Genomic DNA, 18,312 nt, shown 5'->3' with positions numbered 1-18,312 from the left:
TTCAGTAAAAAAATATCTAGAATATCTCTCGTAGCATCGCCTATTTCTTCGAAACTTTCATCCGTTATCCTTTTAAGGCAAAGCCTGCACGAAGTTTCCTTAAAATCATTCGGATTCATCATTGCAGCAATTTTCACTGGCAGCCGATTTATAACCTCAATTAAACATCAGCAAAATTAGGTAACGGAACAAATTGCTCAAAGCAAAGAAAAATCTATTATCAACCTGCTGGCAACATCTCAGAAAGTTGTTCAGTGGGTGGCGCCACCTGCTTGTACAAGACGGACTAACTAAAAATGGCTTCAATATTCTATTTCGCGCCGCGCCATTATTCTATGGCTAGAAATTGGCCTCAATGATTTGGGCCAGTTCCTAGCGGGCAGCCGACCAGAGCACACGTGTTTTGTGAAAATGTAGTGCAAGGAGCAAATTCTACCTGCCATTATTAAGGCTACCTGGAAAGAATCCCTTTCTTTCCTTTTAATCACCGACCTAATCCCCGGCTTAAGCATAGACGCCGTCGGCATCTTTGTTACAGCACCTGTGCCGGGGNGTGTTAAGATGGTCATAGATCTGAGTAATGATTAAAATCTAATTTTTATTCCATTGCTTGTTGATTTCTTTATCGGAGTAACAAGAATGATTAATTATAATCAAACATATAGTAAAATAGTCAACCTGTTACAATTATCTACAAATTATGTATTGCAATAAAAAGAACATGACAGATGTACAATTTTATTTTGATGACAAATTTTTAGAACTGGACAAATGTCTGCAAAAATCGATAAAAGCTATAGATTCTCTAGAAACATTCATTTTCTACTGAAGCAAATGATGGAAAGCTTTCGACATTGTACGATCAACTTCGTATGTTAGGAAATAGACTGTGCAATTCCAAAATATATTGCGAGTTTGGCCTTATCTGTCCCTTAAATACATTTGTTATACAAAAGCATACATTCACATCGTACACACCATATGCGTACAATATTTCAACTGGTTACCTACATAGCTATTATTCAGAAATACACAGAAATCTACTAAGATATACTTTAATTTCCTGTTTATATCTATTTACTTATACACATTACAATATATTCGAGAAATAAGATCTTCGTTTAAATTAAATTGTCATGTACCACACAATTTTAAATGGAAATTAAGTTAAAAATACTGTTCTTTCACAGTCGTTAACAGTCCTTACACCTGTTCGGTTAAACCTGTGAAGAAACTTTATGTTTCAGTTGGTGCGTTTTGATGTTATACTTGTATTTAGTCTCGTAATCGCAGTCGTTACATCTGTACATATGAAGCTTCGAAGAATCTTCATGTTTCAGTTGGTGCTTTTTCATATTACCTTTGTATTTAGTTTCGAAATTGCATTCGTTACACTTGTACGTTTGAATCTGCGAAGGATCTTTGTGCTCCGAAAGATGCTCGGTAAAACTGCGCTTGTGATTTGATTCATAATTGCAAATATTACATCTGAATATTTGCACTTGTGAAGGCTCTTTATGGTTCAACATGTGACGTTCAATGTGACTCTTATATTTGGTTCCATAATCGCAGTCGCTACACTTGTACATTTGGACCTTGTTATGTTTCAGTTGGTGCCGTTTGATTACACCCTGGTATTTAGTTTCATAATTGCAGTCGCTACACTTGTACATTTGAACCTGTGAAGAATCCTTATGTTTCAGTTGGTGTCGGTTGATACCATTCTTGTATTTAGTTTCGTAACCACAGTCGTCACACTTATACATTTGAATTTGGGAAGGATCTTTATGTTTTAGTTGGTGCTTTTTGATATAACTCCTGTATTTACTTTCGTACGGGCAGTACTTACAGATATACATTTCAACTTGCGACGGATCTTTATGTTTTAGTTGGTGCTTATTGAAACAACTTTTGTATTTACTTTCGAATGGGCAGTCCCTACATACATACATTTGCACTTGTAAAGGATCTTTATGTCTCAGTTGGTGCTGTTTGATATTCTCCCTGTATTTAGTTTCGAAATCGCACTCATTACACCTGTACATCTTGACCTGTGAGGGATCCTTATGTACCAACTGATGACCGATAAGTAGTATCTTTTTCTTTGATTTGTAGTTGCAAAGTTTGCATTTATAAATCGGCAGTTGTGAAGCATCCCTATACGTCAGTGCTTTGTTCTTGGTTTTACAATCACGCGCATCACGTTTGTTTAGGCGTTTGTGTTTTATATAATGACTATTATATGTATCACATTCGTTTGCTGTTCCATTCTCGTCTTTACATCCACCCTCTTCTGCGTCTTTACAATCACTTTCCACGAATAGTACAATATTGGAGCTCTGCTGTGGTATGTTGCTGAAACAATTGCATATACAGGGTAGTTTTGAAAATCAGGTTTAATTTTTAGGGGTTTTGAGTGACGCATACCAAAATATTGTTATTAACAAAAAGTCACTCTAATAAAAGAATAAGAATAATAAGAACGGACATATTTACATCTGTAGTTAATGAGACGTATGATGGCAGCTCTGCTTACTGTCATTTCTATTGATGTTCCTCTTCGACTTTTTTGAGGTATTGAAATATTAATCAGGAGAGTTCAGTTCCAAACATTTTCATAAACAAACTGTCAATTATATGTTTATAAATTCCACAAGGCATATTTCATTTTCATTATAGTGAAATAATTTCCATGCTGTTTAAATAGTGTAATAAGCATGTATAAAGTTGGAATAAGATGAGGAATTTCGTTTTTGGATATTTTATTAATAAGAAATTTGGATCAAACAGTTTGACATTTCACAGTGCACTTCCTTATCCTTAACGAGGCGTCCTTGGCCTGGCCTTGTTGTTCTCGGCTCCCACACAGCCCAGCCCGAGAATAATAAGGACAGGCCAAAGATTCCTATTTAAGACTGAGGAAGCGCAATGTAAACCTATATCATTATTATTATTATTATTATTATTATTATTATTATTATTATTATTATTATTATTACTATTATTATCTGCTTGTAAAATCAATTTTTGTGTGTGACATTTTAGGTATTTTTTACCTCATTGCAAGATTGGATGCTATTACGAGAAATTCCATATTTTTCCTATGTCCGATATAAGAAAAGCTATCGAAATTACATTCAGAAAATATATATGGCAGAAATGCCAAAAAATACAGGCATCTAAAAAGTTTTTCTAAAAGAAAAACATCAAATTATGTGAAATATGGATATAAAAAGATTTTTTTACTTTTAAAATAGCTTAAGAATTAATTTTCTGCAAGAATGACTTAATACGACTGTACAAATCAAGCCAATCTGCCTTTCGTTTAAAAAAATTTTGATTTCCGCCCCAGGTTTAAAGAATAAAATGAAAGAATTAAATTTAATACGGCATTCTTTGTACCCATATCTGATTTAAAACCATAACATTTTTTCCCAATAATTTGTTAACCTAACTCTTAATGATTGTTTAAAAATTTGTACAATATCGTCTATAACCGACATAATCTAATAATTATTTTATCACAGATGGTACGCATTTAATCGTCGTATCTGAAGCACCGCCTGAAATTTTTTAAATTAATGTTAAATAGTCTTCTCTCACCTCCTTTCCTCATCTTTTATGTCATATTCAGCTTTGATCGACATTTCCATCTCGTTAATATCCAATTCTCTGTACATGTTTTCAGTCTTAATGAATACGGCAGATGCGGACGTTTCTATTCGATTTTCAGTGGCTGAATTTTCAAAGCCTTTAATATTTTGCTCTACCTCTAAGCAATCTTTTAGGAAACTGTTGTGGGTACACAGAGAATCGAAGCATGGCTTGCAAACAACGGGATCTTTGATGATATTTATATTCTACAAAGCAGTTTTGTTAAATTACATAATATGCAAGTATTTAATGTCCTTCGTACTATTTCAGGCGTCAATTTGTGAATAGCTTCCAGTTCCTCTTCACGTATACAACTAAACTCCCGTTTTACTGGTTGCATACACAATCGACATATTTTTTGATTGCTAGACATACCAGTTAACTCACTTTTCTTTTCCTTTATGTACACCTCTCTTATGTCGAGCTGCAACATTTTCTCGCTATCCACATAGGGGGCTATTGTGTTATCGGTATTCATACATGTTGACTTGAATTCTGACGCCTTGTTTAACTTTCTTCTGCAAACGTTACATATAACCCCTTTGCTCTCGCTATCAAATTTCTGAAATATACACAACTCCAACAAAACGGAGAAAATAATTGGCAGAAAATAACAACTATTGTGAAGTCGCTACATACGTGTTGGTAAAGAGGTGTACGAATTGAGATAGTAGAAACTGATATGTTTCACCAACTTACCAATTTCAGCAAAAGACCATCTAGAATATCTCTAACAATGTTGTCTATTACTTCAAAACCTTTATCAGTTATAGTTGTAAGGCAAAGCTTACACGAAATTTCCTTAACATCAGTCATTGCTATACAAGAATCTTTTAAAGGGAAACAGAACACAGAGAAAAAATATGAAGCTGTCACTTTTAATCTTCTTGACTTCTTTGCGGTAGTGACAGCTTAGTTGAGGTTAGGAATAGAGATGGGCGGAATATGACTGATTCGGCTCACTGAGCAGGTGAAATCGCTCCGTTTCTTCCTTTTTGCTAATTCGTTTTGCTTTTTTGGTTGACGTAATTTTTTAAAAGAGCGTTTCTCCGTTTTGTGGGCTCGCCTAGTCTGTGAGCTCTCTTTCCGAGTTTCCGCCTTAAGAATTATTCCACACGATAGAAGTTCCAAAACACGTTCCATTGTACGCGTGCCATGGCAGGGGTCGTGTGAAATTTGAGCGAATACGCCTATCAGTATTTTTTTTATTTTTATTCATTTGACCGAATAGCGGAAATAAGGTATGTTTATTTAGTCTTGCGCGAATTCCCAGTCGTAACATGATTTTTAAAATTGATTTCGTGAGTTTATTGAAAATTTTTACAAATTTTTGATCTAAAATTGATATTTATAAAACAAAATGGAAAGTTACAAAAATAAATAAATAATACAGTAGACCTAATATAATTGAAAATATAAATACACAGTCCTTATTTCGTATGTAAAAATTACAATTCTTACCTTGTATTTAACTTGAGAGATAAAACAAGTGTAAATAAATAGTACATTTTTTATGTGTGGAGTAGATTAGGGACTGAAGTAGTTGCAGGTTGGTTACAACTAATAACTAATTTACGAGTCTCGTTTCTAGTGATGGGAATAATCCTCAGAGTACTTTATTTATTAGTCTGAGGAATAATCGGGATATTTTCATAATCGAGATATTAGTAACATTGAATATTTCTTAATCGAAATAATACTTCTAGATATATAATCGAATTTGTAATATATGATTATATGACACGATTATTGAGTATTATGTTACGATTTATGAAATGATGAATGTTATATGGTGATGTTATAACTTTTCGGCGCCGGCATTTTCAGATTGTACAATCGTCCGCTTTATTTTATTTGAATTGTATTAGCAACCTAATAAGAGATATGAAACGATGTACATATAATAAAGAAGACGGGGACAAAAGCTACCTTTTCGACAACTGTAGTACATTACTACATTCCGAGATTCGCCACTATGCAACAACTCGAGCAAATGTCTCATATTGAAACCTGGTGCAACAGGTGCACAGTATACTAATTGATAAGTATACTGTGAACAGGTGGAAAGTCAAAATTAATCCCAACAAAAGTTCGGCTATCCTTTTTACCAAACGAAAAATCCCACAAAACCTCGACAGACTGACACTATCCCAGGAACCTATCTCCTGGAATCGACAAACACGATACCTGGGCGTGACGATGGACCAGCGTCTCACGTGGAAACCGCACATCGTGGAGACGGTGGCGCGAGCGAAGACCACCAGGGCTAGGCTCTATCCCTTACTCAAAGGTGGAAACACCCTCAGTTTAAGGAATAAGCGAACGCTTATCAAGGTGGTACTTCAACCACAGCTAACCTACGCCTCCACGGCGTGGGGTCACGCGGCAAAAAGCCACTTAAAGTCATTACAGGCTGTGGAAAACATAGCCCTCCGCACGGCCACCGACGCGCCCTGGTACGTAAGAAACACTGACATATTACGAGACTTACAATACACATACGCTACACAGACAATAAGACAAAACGCGGAGAAACGGTTTGACGTAGCCGCTAGACATGACAATCCCCTCCTCAGGCAAGCCGTTGACTACGTACCCGACGTGACCGACAAACACAAAAGACCTAGACACCAACTTTTTGACCCTGGGTGACCACCCCAACGACACCCCCCCCCCCTGCCCGCTAACCTTTTCTGTTTCAGAGACAGCCAGGATCAAGAAACGAAGACAACGACACACACACACATACACACCCTCCATACCCTCCTTAACCCTCTCCTCCCGCGCTAGCCTAAGGGCCACCTTAGCAAAGCGCATCCCAGGCTGCATAGCCGCACTACCCTACCCAACCATACCACACATAAACATGACACTACCCCCGGGGTTTACACAGACGAGCCGGCGAAGCAAGAAGAGCGCCAGAAGAAAGGGTCCTAGCCGGCGGGGCCCAGCCAGGACAAAAGGAGGTCCCACAAAGCGCCTACACCGGCCGCATTTGCGGTCGGGGTAGACGACGGATGGGGCCCACCTACGAAGGCTGTCCAGGCCTACACGAGATGAGGCATGATAAAGAGGGATAATCCCCCTCGATCCCAAATCATTGAGGCCAATTTCTAGCCATAGAATAATGGCGCGTGTCTCATATTACGTATTACTTTAGATCTCCCTTTTACAACTAATATACTTCTATTTGGCATCTCTCTCACAATCAGTCTAACATCACTCGATTCGATAATTCGATTCTTAGGAAGAGCAGCTGTGCAATATTATACACAAGTGAGCCATGGCTTTAAAACTACTAAATTATCTCGAGATATTTCAAATAAATAATCGAAATAATTCGATTACTTCGATTATCGAATCATTCGAATTGATCTTGAAACTGCAGGGAAAATGGAACTAATAATTCAAACTTTAAATGACTTTGAGCATCAACAATGTCTTAATTTAACATAATTTTTATTTATATATTTTTGTGGAGTATCTGTATTTATATTTGTTAACATATGGTATACGTATTTTCTTGTTTTCCCTTGAGTAGTTGTTTCCTACTTCTGTCACTTGCCAAAAATAAATAAATTTGAAGAAAGCTGAAGACTGACCTAATCTTTTAATCTAATAACCAGGGTAAAGAATATTCAAAATTCAAATCAAATTCTCACAGAAGAGAGAAGAGAAAACCCAAACAACGGGCGGAAGATAATGGGGCTGCATTTATTTAACAATAATTTACTGCCGTATGTAATGACTATGATTTAATGTTGGAAGGGAAGGTTGGTTATTTTTGGCTATTTCTTCCCGTTAAAGTGGCGATATTAGTTTTCGAGAATCTGACAACTCTTCACTAGCTCCGTGTGGTTTCGGATGAATGAAGTTTAATGTGAGGTTAGGGTTACTAATCCGTGTTTTCGTATTTCGTTGAAAGTTTTAACAATACTAATGTCGAAATTTGAGAAAAGTATAAACAAGGAGGCTATGTCCTGTAGGCTTTGCCTTACTAACTTGAATACTGGTAATTTCGTAGTAATAGACGAAATTATTGAACAAGTCCTGGACGTCCTTTTGATGAAACTGGTGAGAAAAGTTAAACCTCTGTAATGTTTTAGACATTTCTGAGATTTACATTTTAGAACGGCACAGAGAAAGACAAATCCATAATGTGCCACACTTGTTCCACTAAACTGTTTGCGGCATTTAATTTCAAGGCAACGTGTATGGATACCGAGGACTGTATCTTTCCATACATTTATTCTGAAATGGGGGCGCCAGTCGATTTAAATGAAATTTATCTAAAGGAAAGAGGTAAAGAGCATTTAAAACATATATTAGAAGACGAGAGGATTTGTCGAATGTGTATGCAGGTAGTCACCTGTGGGTTTACGTCAATAAAAGAGGTGGATGTTGATATGTTCCGCACATATATTCCGGAAATGGTAAGTATATTTGATTTTAGAAATAAATTTCTCAAAGTATATTCAAGTATATTCGTCTCTCGGAAAAAAACATTGGGATAGATTGTTTCTTGCAGAACTTCAATTCCGTCAGAGAACCCGTTATATGCCAAGTTTGCCTCGATTCATTGGACACCCACACAAGCTTTTTAGGAAATTGTTTAAATGTGGAAGAGGAAATTAAAAATATTTCAAGCGACGAAGCCGTAAAAAGTTCCCTTCGTGTGATCACAGAAGAAATTGAATTAAAATCTGAGGATTATAAGTAAGTGGAAAGAGCTTTAAATTTTTTATTGAATTATGCAGCATTTAACATTTTTCTAGTGATCCAATAATTTCATATTATTGCTTTGAAAGTTTAAATTTTGAACCGTTAATGAATCACCCTGTAGAAGCAGAGTGTTCTTTTTTTGTACAGAAAAAACCAGTCCTGCATCTACCTCGGCACAAAATTTTTAAATTTAAAATTTTACTTGTGTCAATCACTCCTATTGCTACATTTTTTTTTAAATTGTCTATAATTCTTTAAAACAAGATAAACTTTGAAACAATACTTTTCTGACAAGGCCAAAATTTTATTTAAAATCTTGATCAGGGCTATAAATAATAATGAATCTAGATAGAAACGTCGACGAACATAATTTAAAAACAAAATGCCCAGCACTTTTTTTTTAAATTTAAATGAAAGATATATTTTTTTAAACCCCCCAAAAAATTTGTCCGACAAAAATGTTGGTATTTTGAGTTTGTTCCTCACCCCAAATATGTCAATTTGGTGACATTATGGTTAGTGACAACCAGCAAGCTGATTTTTCTGGGAGGGTTTGGTAATAAGATTTGAAATGAAAGTATCTTATTGTCCGACAAAATTCTTGAGAAGTTTTTGCAGTCCGACGTCCCGAAGATGTCGACTTAACGACAACATGGTTGGTGATAACCAGCTGTCGGACAAAAGCGTCATTATTTAAAAAAATGCAATATTAATCTGAGAATTTAATTGTCCGACAAAATTATCGGTTTTTTTGCTTGTCCGAGAAAATTAAACTATAAAATTTTGCGGTTTCAATACTTACGCATGATGTAGAAGAAAAATTTATATTTAATAAAAAAAATATATGAATAAAAAAAATTTGTTTAAATTTCTCAAATTTCAAAATAAATATGACTAATTTAAATTTATTTTTTTATACAATTACAAAAAAATTGTATACAGGGTGGTCCCGGGCTAATAAGTCAAAATTCATGGATAGATTCTCGAAGCAAAAATATTGCGATTTAGCCGAACTTAGCTTAGTCCAAAAGTTGATAGTTAAAGAGATACAGGGTGTTAAATGTAAAATATTATTTTAGTTTTTTTTCATTTATTCCTTAACAAATGCAAATATCCTCGCAAAATTTTGAGGTTTGGAGTTCTTTAAGTAGAGGAATTGAAATGTGTTCACATTTTGCTTAAAGTACATAGAGGGCGCTAGCTGCAGTAGGTTGAATGTGTTAAAACCGGCATAACTTTTTTATACTTTAAGGTATCTGTGGTATCAAATTCTTATTTTCCAACTTTTTTTACACAAAAAAGCTGCACTTTATAAAACTAGCTGCCTCGCACCACTTTCGAGATATTTGCCTATGAAACTTCCAATGCTGTTGAATTAAATTACAATGAAGTACCTACCTATTATTAATTTAGCGGTGAAGTTTCTTAAGTTTGGATGAAAATCAAATAATTGACATACTCCATTTGTCTTATTGCTGTCATTTGTATGCTACTGTCCATTAAGTATTATTCGTACCTAAAATAACATCTTAATTTAAATTGTATGTACATAAATGTGAAATGGAATGCCGACACTTCCGTTTTTGGGGTTACATGAAATCAGTTGTTTATGGAGAAACTATAAACACCTGTTAAGAACTTTGGCAGCACAATCTTTTAATAAATGCGTTGATAAATGTATAATAATATTTTTAAAATTGGTTTAACTGGATTTTCAAGAATAAAACTATGTGTAAACTGTTTGTCAAAACAAGATTGCAAGTTTTAATTTAAAAAAACACAAGCAAAGATTTATGCATTCATTATACAGTTACCATTTTTTTATAAAATAGTTACAATAGTTTATAAAATAAAATGTACATATAAGTTTTTTGAACAAAGAAACCATATTGATGGAGATTAATTAAATTATTTATGAATTTCAATTTCTGTCGCTCCTGTTAACAAGATAATTTTCTTATTTATTCTTCTTTATTTTTTCATTAAAAAATGAATTATAGTGGAATGAACATTAGGTACCACAAAAATAGTAATTTTTCCCATTTTCAAGGCAAATTTTCCAATCTTTTTGGCGGACAAGTATATTATTGTGTTATACATTTCAATTATAGATAAAAAAAATCAAAACCAGATTGCTGGTTATCACCATCCATGTTGTCGTTATGTCGACATCTTCGGGGCGTCGGACTGCAAAAACTTCTCAAGAATTTTGTCGGATAATAAGATACTTTCATTTCAAATCTTTTTACCAAACCCTCCCAGAAAAATCAGCTTGCCGGTTGTCACCAACCATAACCAACCAACATTTTTGTCGGACAATTTTTTTGGGGAGTTTAAAAAAATATATCTTTCATTTAAACTTAAAAAGAAAGTGCTGGTCATAACATTCCATGTTTATGCCAGATCGACATGTTTTCCCGAAAATCACGGGAATACTTACCACTGAATTTTCCTCGTAGTCAAATCTTGGGAGACTCTTCAAACTTAAGCTGCACGCAAAGTTACAGCTTGTTGATAATCATTTTTTTCTTTGTACGTGGGCTCGTGGCCTATAAGGATAACATCTGTTTGATCTGAATTTCCTACTAATAAAATAAAAACGAAATCCTTTGTCTGATTCCAACTGCATCTCTCTATCTGTTATAGTTTTCGAGCTACGGGGCATTTCTCGATTTTTAAGCCGACTAGTGCCCTTTTCTCGTTTCCCTTTCAAGATATCTTAAAACGGTTTGAACTTTCTACAGGCTCCTTTTTGAGATATGACAAAAAAATACTTAAATGTGATAATATTTTTAGTTTTTGTGATATGACAACTTATATTTTTTTTATATGGAACACCCTGTATCTTAGTTCAAACACGGAAAGAGGGCTAAAAATGCATTCCAAAAATATGTAACGGACGTTTCACATCACCGAGCACAGTGGGCTGCCCAGAATAAAAATGCATCAATATTGACGTTCGACGTGTCAAAAGCTTCGTATTTAAAAACTCTATCGAATGCCGTCTGGTGATTTAAAAAAAAAACATCATGGCGGTTCCAATATGGCGTCCGCAATCATGGAAAATTCTATTTAATGAGTAATATTGATAGGTAAGAAATGTAAAAATACTGTATTGTAGATTGAATATATAAAAAACCGTTTTTGATTTGTGTTAACGCGTTTCTAATAATGATAAACGTCAAACTTGTTTTTTTTCAAAGCCTTCTCAGTCAGAAAACGAAATATCGTGGGTATTTTGGAAATTTTATATTCGCGAATCTACGCAAAAAATAGTTATATATTTTTTGAGCGCATTTTCAGCTCTTTCCCTTTTTGAAATAAGATACAGGGTGTTCCATATAATAAACGCAAGTTGTGGTCATATCACAAAAATTAAAGATATTATCACATTTATTTTTATGCCATCGAATGTTGAAAGGAAAACGAGAAAGGGGCCCCAGTCGATTTCGCCTTGTAGCTCGAAAACGGTAACAGCTGTTTGTTTTTTTTTTAAATTACATTAAGTGCTTGTGAACTTACCATTTTCAAAGCGAGAATTATTTTGCCTATCCTTTGTGAAGATGCCAGCTGAGCTCATTTAACTATGCATACCTGATAAGCTTATGTCACAGTAATTCATAATCTTTCCTTTTTTTTTATTTGGGGTTTTCGGGAATCACCTAATCAAAGCTCTGACACTGCTCGCTCTACACTCTAGAATAACAAACAAACCTATTACTTGTTTCGCCCACATCTCTTCCACTATCTCTTCAAATGGAAATGATTCAGTTGGAGTGTAGCGATATTTTAAATATAAATGTCAGATATTTTCGTGGGTGGAAAGTTATTAGTCTTCCACCGACAGTTTCTGTTCCACATAAGAACCCACACAAAGCTTCTATCATATGACGTTTTGATGCCAAATTGCTTTGTTTCGCCACTAAAAGACGTCCAAGTTGATACATTTTTTTTTATTTTTGTCCATGTAACCCTAAAACGCTTTGTCTGATTTAAATAAAATTTGTTGTTGGAGTAGTTGTGTGTAGATCTCATTCCAAAAAGTAACAAAAGTGATTACATTTACAGATTCGGAAAAATACCTACACTTCTAAGTAAATATGCTTTTATATTTTCTTGCAGTTAACCTTATAATTTCAGTTCTTGTTGTATGTTTCAAGTTTTTTTCTTGTAATGTCCTACCTAGCATTGGAAAATATCCTGTATATGCAATTTTTTCAGTGACACGCTACCGCAGAGCTCCGATAATGAACCATTCGAGAAGAGTGATTGTAAAGATGCAGGAGAGGACGGATGTAAACCGGAGAATCGATCAGTGAACAAATATATGAAAACTAAACAGGAGCGCAATGTATCGTACAGATGTGATAAATGTAGTTACGAAACTGGAAGTAAGATCCGTTCTAGAGCACATTGTGGGAGACACAAGAAAGACTCAGAAGTGTACAAGTGTGAAACCTGCGATTATAAAACTGAACATAAGAAATTACTTCAAAGGCACCAACTCAAACATAAAGATCCATCACAGGTGCAAATGTTCAGGTGTAGTGACTGTGATTTTGAAACTAAATACAAGCAAAGTTTAAAAAACCACGAAGTACAGCATACAGGTCCTTCGCAAGTTCAAATGTACAAGTGTAACGATTGCGATTATATAGCTAAATTCAGAAGTCATATCAAACAGCACCAACTGAGACATAAAAATCCTTCAGAGGTTCAAATGTATAGGTGTAACGACTGCGATTTCAAAACTAAATACAAGAGTGTTATCAAAGTACATCAACTGATACATAAAAATCCTTTGCTAGTTCAAATGTACAAGTGTAACAACTGCGATTATGAAACTAAATACAAGAATCATATCAAATCACACCAACTGACACATAAAGATCGTTTTCAAGTTCAAATGTACAGGTGTAAAGACTGCGATTTCAAAACTAAATACAAAAATGTTATCAAAGTACATCAACTGAAACATAAGGACCCTTCGCAAGCTCAAATGTATAAGTGTAACAACTGCGATCATGAAACTAAATACAAGAGTCATATCAAATCGCACCAACTGACACATAAAGATCCTTTTCAAGTTCAAATGTACAGGTGTAACAACTGTGATTATGAAACTAAATACAAGAGTCATATCAAATCACACCAACTGACACATAAAGATCCTTTTCAAGTTCAAATGTACAGGTGTAACGAGTGCGATTACGAAACTAAATTTAAAGGTAATATCAAACAGCACCAACTGAAACATAAAAATCCTTTTCACGTTCAAATGTACAGGTGTAAGTACTGTGATTTCCAAACTAAATACAGTGAGTATATCAAAAAGCATCAACTGAAACATAGAGATCCTTCAGAGGTTCAAATGTACAGGTGCAACGACTGCGATTACGAAACTAAGTTCAAGTATTGTATCAAACAGCACCAACTGAAACATAAAGATCCTTCAGAGATTCAAATGTACAGATGTAACAACTGCGATTATAAAACTAAATACAAAGGTAATATCAAAAAGCACCAACTGAAACATAAAGATCCTTCACAGGTTCAAATGTACAGGTGTAACGACTGCGATTACGAAACTAAGTACAAGAATGTTATCAAACAGCACCAACAGAATCATAAAGATCCATCTGAGGTCCAGACTTATAGGTGTAACCACTGCGATTTCAAAACTAAATACAGGAACTATATCAAACAGCACGAACTGACACATAAAAATCCTTCAGAGGTTCAAATGTACAGATGTAACAACTGCGATTATAAATCTAAATACAAAGGTGATATCAAAAAGCACAAACTGAAACATAAAGAGTCCTCATAGGTTCAAATGTACAGGTGTAAAGACTGCGATTATGAAACTAAATATTGATATGCTGTCAAAAAGCACCAACTGACACAAAAATCCATCACAGGTTCAAATGTACAGGTGTAGCGACTGCTATTACGAAACTAAATACAAGAATAGTATTAAATATCACGTTTTGAAACACAAAGAGCTTTCGTAAGTGCAATTGTACTGATATGTTTTGCTAAAACAACAAACCTTAAAAAGTCTTTGAAGAGATCTCATTTGATGCGGAAAAAACGTCCGCAGATGTGGATTACTACCCTTCGTACGAAGTATATTCAGAAATGGAAGCATGTATGAGCTACAAATGTGAATATGACAGCGATGGCAATATTCAGAGCGAAATAATTGTGTACATGTGTATTTTAAATGATGATAGAGTTTACGATGTAGAAAAAGTAATAGGTCCTTACCTTCCATATAGACAATGATTTTCAAAATATATTTCTAGAGATATTAAAAAAGAAATATTATCCATTACTTGTTATTTTCAAAAATAACTCGCTGGACTCAATTTACCTACCTTGGTGGAACTGGGGTATAACTCAAAGGCAGTATTCCACAAATAACGATATATTAGTTTTCGAATAGCCAAACACACAAATCACATAAAAAGAACGAATATAAGGCATTGGTTTTGTTAAATTTCCTATCTGGAGGCTAGTTTAATAATTTACAAACAAAATCTTACCAAACTCCAACCATCATCAGGCAGGGCAAGACCTGGGACACTTTTACAACTCACTCCACAACAGTCTGAAAGGAAATCTCGAGCCGCCATATTTTGGAGCTTGGAACCCTGTACAGCCGTTTTCGCTGTGCTTGCAATGTTCTAATTATCAATCACTCTGAAGATAGTGGCGTTTGCACCTGATTGTTCAGTTTTATGCAAATGCAACAATTTTGTAGACTAAGACTTTTTCTAGGAATATGTGAATTATGAAATATCAAATAATTTTGATGAAAGATTGGATCAATGCTCTTTTCTATTTAACTTTAAAAGATTCTTAATTAATAATGATAAAAGTTTTCATATTTGATAATATTAAGACGTAGTGTTAAGTTTTGGACTTTATTTGTACTGTAACATTAAATGAATTAAATATGACTTAAGTCTACATGCTGTCTTTATAACGTTGTATGTTACAGTTATGATTCTAATTGTTCAAAAATACATGTTTCGATGTACGTTAAGTAAGTTTTGTTTGTCATATCTTTGAGAACAAAAAAATATACGAAAAGTGTAACAGTGTTGCCATATTTCTGCTACTATTACCTCAGCTATCTGCACCGTATGTAGAACACGACTTACTACATAGTGTGTCCATATCGACCTTCTCTGCCATGAATTTTGAAAAAACCAATAAAATATCTGATTTCTGTAAGGAACTAAGTTCTATTGTGCTTATATTTAACTTCACTTCTGATGAGAAACGTTATTAGTCTTTGTAGCTGTGTAAATACTGCAATCTAAAGAAATTGTTTACTGACAAAAGCTGTAAATGATGTGAAAAAACTAATTCTGACCAATTTTTGATAAGCTACATGCTTACAAGAGACTTGAATTTGAAAGTACATTTTTTAAAGAATAATAATAACTTTCAAAATTGAGGGTCTAGCAATTTATGTAAGTTGCTGTTCAGTTACAAGAAATATTTTATCAAAAGCGAAGCTTTTGTGACATTTAATTTAATGCAGGTGTGTTATTATTAAATCAGAATTGTAAAAATAACTGCCTGAATATCTACTATTAACAGTTGTTACGACCACACTTTGAATCAACGATTCTTTCTCAAGACGTCTATCAATAGTAATTAACATATATGTTATAAGAATAAATTATAAAAGCTTACTATATACTTACTGATAGAGCATGCGAAAATGTATCTCTGTCTGTTAAACTTCGAGGTAATATTGTACTATAGGTGTAATTCTAATAAAATAACATATTTTAGTTGAATACTGTAAGAAGTGGAAGTAATGAAGGTACAAATTTTACCTAGAAAATGGCCCTTTATGTCATTTTTCGAATTCATGTTTGAAAATAGAACACCTAGAACATAAAACATTTTGTATGTATTGAAATTAACTAAACTCGGCATTAAATTTCTAGCACCCTGTATGCAATTAAGCCTCTTTGAAAGTATTTATGGGAAGCTTAGGGGTCTAGCTATCCCCCCTATAAATATTGTTGCTTTATCTTTCTTACAATAAAATACACATGGTTTGAAGTTAGTCACTGTTTCTCTAAATTTTTTTGAAAAAAATTAAATATCTCGAAAACGGTTAATTTTAGGAATAGGGGAAACATAGAATCCAAAATTGCAACAATATATAGGGTGTTCCATTTAAAATAAGCAAATTGATGGCGACTTCCGGTATAACCGGAAGTGCTACGTGGACGCCATTATTTTAGTTGAGAAGGGCATGCCCGAAAACCCGGTATCCCAAATTTTCAGAATTCAAATCGAAGTAGTCTCTGAAATAATTCTAATGGGCCCTCACCGTGAGACACCCTGTACATGTGTATTACAATATAAGGAGTTGGAATTATATTTAAGAAGAAAATAATAGCAACATAGAAGGAGACAATATGGTGCCAGCGCCAAGTAATGGTTTCGAAGAACAAATGAAATAAAAAGCTTATATAAGGAGGCAAGTATATTAAATGTGATAAAAGCGCAAAGATTAAGATGGATGGGACATATTGAAAGAATGCCAGGTACAAGGATCCCAAAAATGGTAATGGAACGAACAATTGGCGGTAAGAAGAGGAGAGGAAGACCGAAAACAAGATGGAAAACTGAGGTGGAAAGGGACTTACAACAACTGGGAATTGTCAGGTGGAAAGAAAAGGTAAAGGATAGAAACAAGTGGAGAAAGATAGTCAACCAAGTCATGGACCTACTAGGCCCGTAGAGCTAGATTACATATATAATTATATTTAATAGCAAAAAGGAGTAATATACGTTAACATAACTTTGAGTTTACCCGCGATCAAGTGACCCGATCGATCACGAAGATAGGCTATCCTCCGCTGCAGAATAGTAATGTATTTTTGGTGGCCTATAAGTAGGCGCAACTGTGATAGAGAATCTGTTTTCTACAAAATTCTAGACTAGACTCTAGCCTCTAGAAGAGAAATGAGGGACTAGATTAGTTTTAAAGCATCAATAACTTTTGTTAATCATGTGAGAAGTAACCACTCTGTTTGCGCCATTATTCCATGGCTAGAAATTGGCCTCAATTATTTGGGATTGAGTGGGATTATCCCTCTTTATCCTGCCTCATCTCGTGCAGGCCTGGACAGCCTTCGTAGGTGGGCCCCATCCGTCGTCTACCTCGACCGCAGATGCGGCCGGTGTAGGCGCTTTGTGGGACCTCCTTTTGTCCTGGCTGGGCCCCGCCGGCTAGGGCCCCTTCTTCTGCCGCTCTTCTTGCTTCGTCGGCTCGTCTGTGTAAGAGAACTACTCTGTTGATCTCTCGTGTCACAGACAATAAGACAAAACGCGGAGAAACGATTTGACGTAGCCGCTAGACATGACAATCCCCTCCTCAGGCAAGCCGTTGACTACGTACCCGACGTGACCGACAAACACAAAAGACCTAGACACCAACTTTTTGACCCTGGGTGACCACCCCAATGACCCCCCCTGCCCGCTAACCTTTTCTGTTTCAGAGACAGCCAGGATCAAGAAACGAAGACAACGACACACACACACACACACATACACACCCCCCATACCCTCCTTTCCCCTCCCCTCCCGCGCTAGCCTAAGGGCCACCTTAGAAAAGCGCATCCCAGGCTGCATAGCCGCACTACCCTACCCAACCATACCACACATAAACATGACACTACCCCCGGGGTTTACACAGACGAGCCGGCGAAGCAAGAGCGCCAGAAGAAAGGGCCCTAGTCGGCGGGGCCCAGCCAGGACAAAAGGAGGTCCCACAAAGCGCCTACACCGGCCGCATCTGCGGTCGAGGTAGACGACGGATGGGGCCCACCTACGAAGGGCCTACACGAGATGAGGCAGGATAAAGAGGGATAATCCCCCTCGATCCCAAATCATTGAGGC

The 18,312-nt window shown here is 35.4% G+C and overlaps 2 protein-coding genes across 2 annotated transcripts; one reads left to right on the top strand and one right to left on the bottom strand.

Moving 5' to 3' along the window:
- Positions 1-1,217: 1,217 nt before the first annotated feature.
- On the bottom strand, positions 1,218-4,470 carry LOC111691737. Its single transcript, XM_023454994.1, has 4 exons — positions 4,354-4,470; positions 3,917-4,216; positions 3,604-3,860; positions 1,218-1,449 (listed from the first exon to the last, which is right to left on the bottom strand). The coding sequence occupies exons 1-4, from the start codon at positions 4,468-4,470 to the stop codon at positions 1,218-1,220; spliced, it is 906 nt and encodes a 301-aa protein (XP_023310762.1).
- Positions 4,471-7,407: 2,937 nt separating this feature from the next.
- On the top strand, positions 7,408-14,206 carry LOC108908715 (zinc finger protein 99-like). The gene is made up of 5 exons (XM_018712840.1): positions 7,408-7,728; positions 7,785-8,087; positions 8,183-8,370; positions 12,598-13,788; positions 14,068-14,206. The coding sequence occupies exons 1-5, from the start codon at positions 7,594-7,596 to the stop codon at positions 14,204-14,206; spliced, it is 1,956 nt and encodes a 651-aa protein (XP_018568356.1). The 5' UTR covers positions 7,408-7,593.
- Positions 14,207-18,312: the final 4,106 nt, after the last annotated feature.

The sequence above is a fragment of the Anoplophora glabripennis genome, unplaced genomic scaffold (assembly GCF_000390285.2).
Source record: "Anoplophora glabripennis isolate ALB-LARVAE unplaced genomic scaffold, Agla_2.0 scaffold446, whole genome shotgun sequence".
Lineage (NCBI taxonomy): Eukaryota > Metazoa > Arthropoda > Insecta > Coleoptera > Cerambycidae > Anoplophora > Anoplophora glabripennis.
This window is presented reverse-complemented; position numbering and strand designations above follow the sequence as displayed.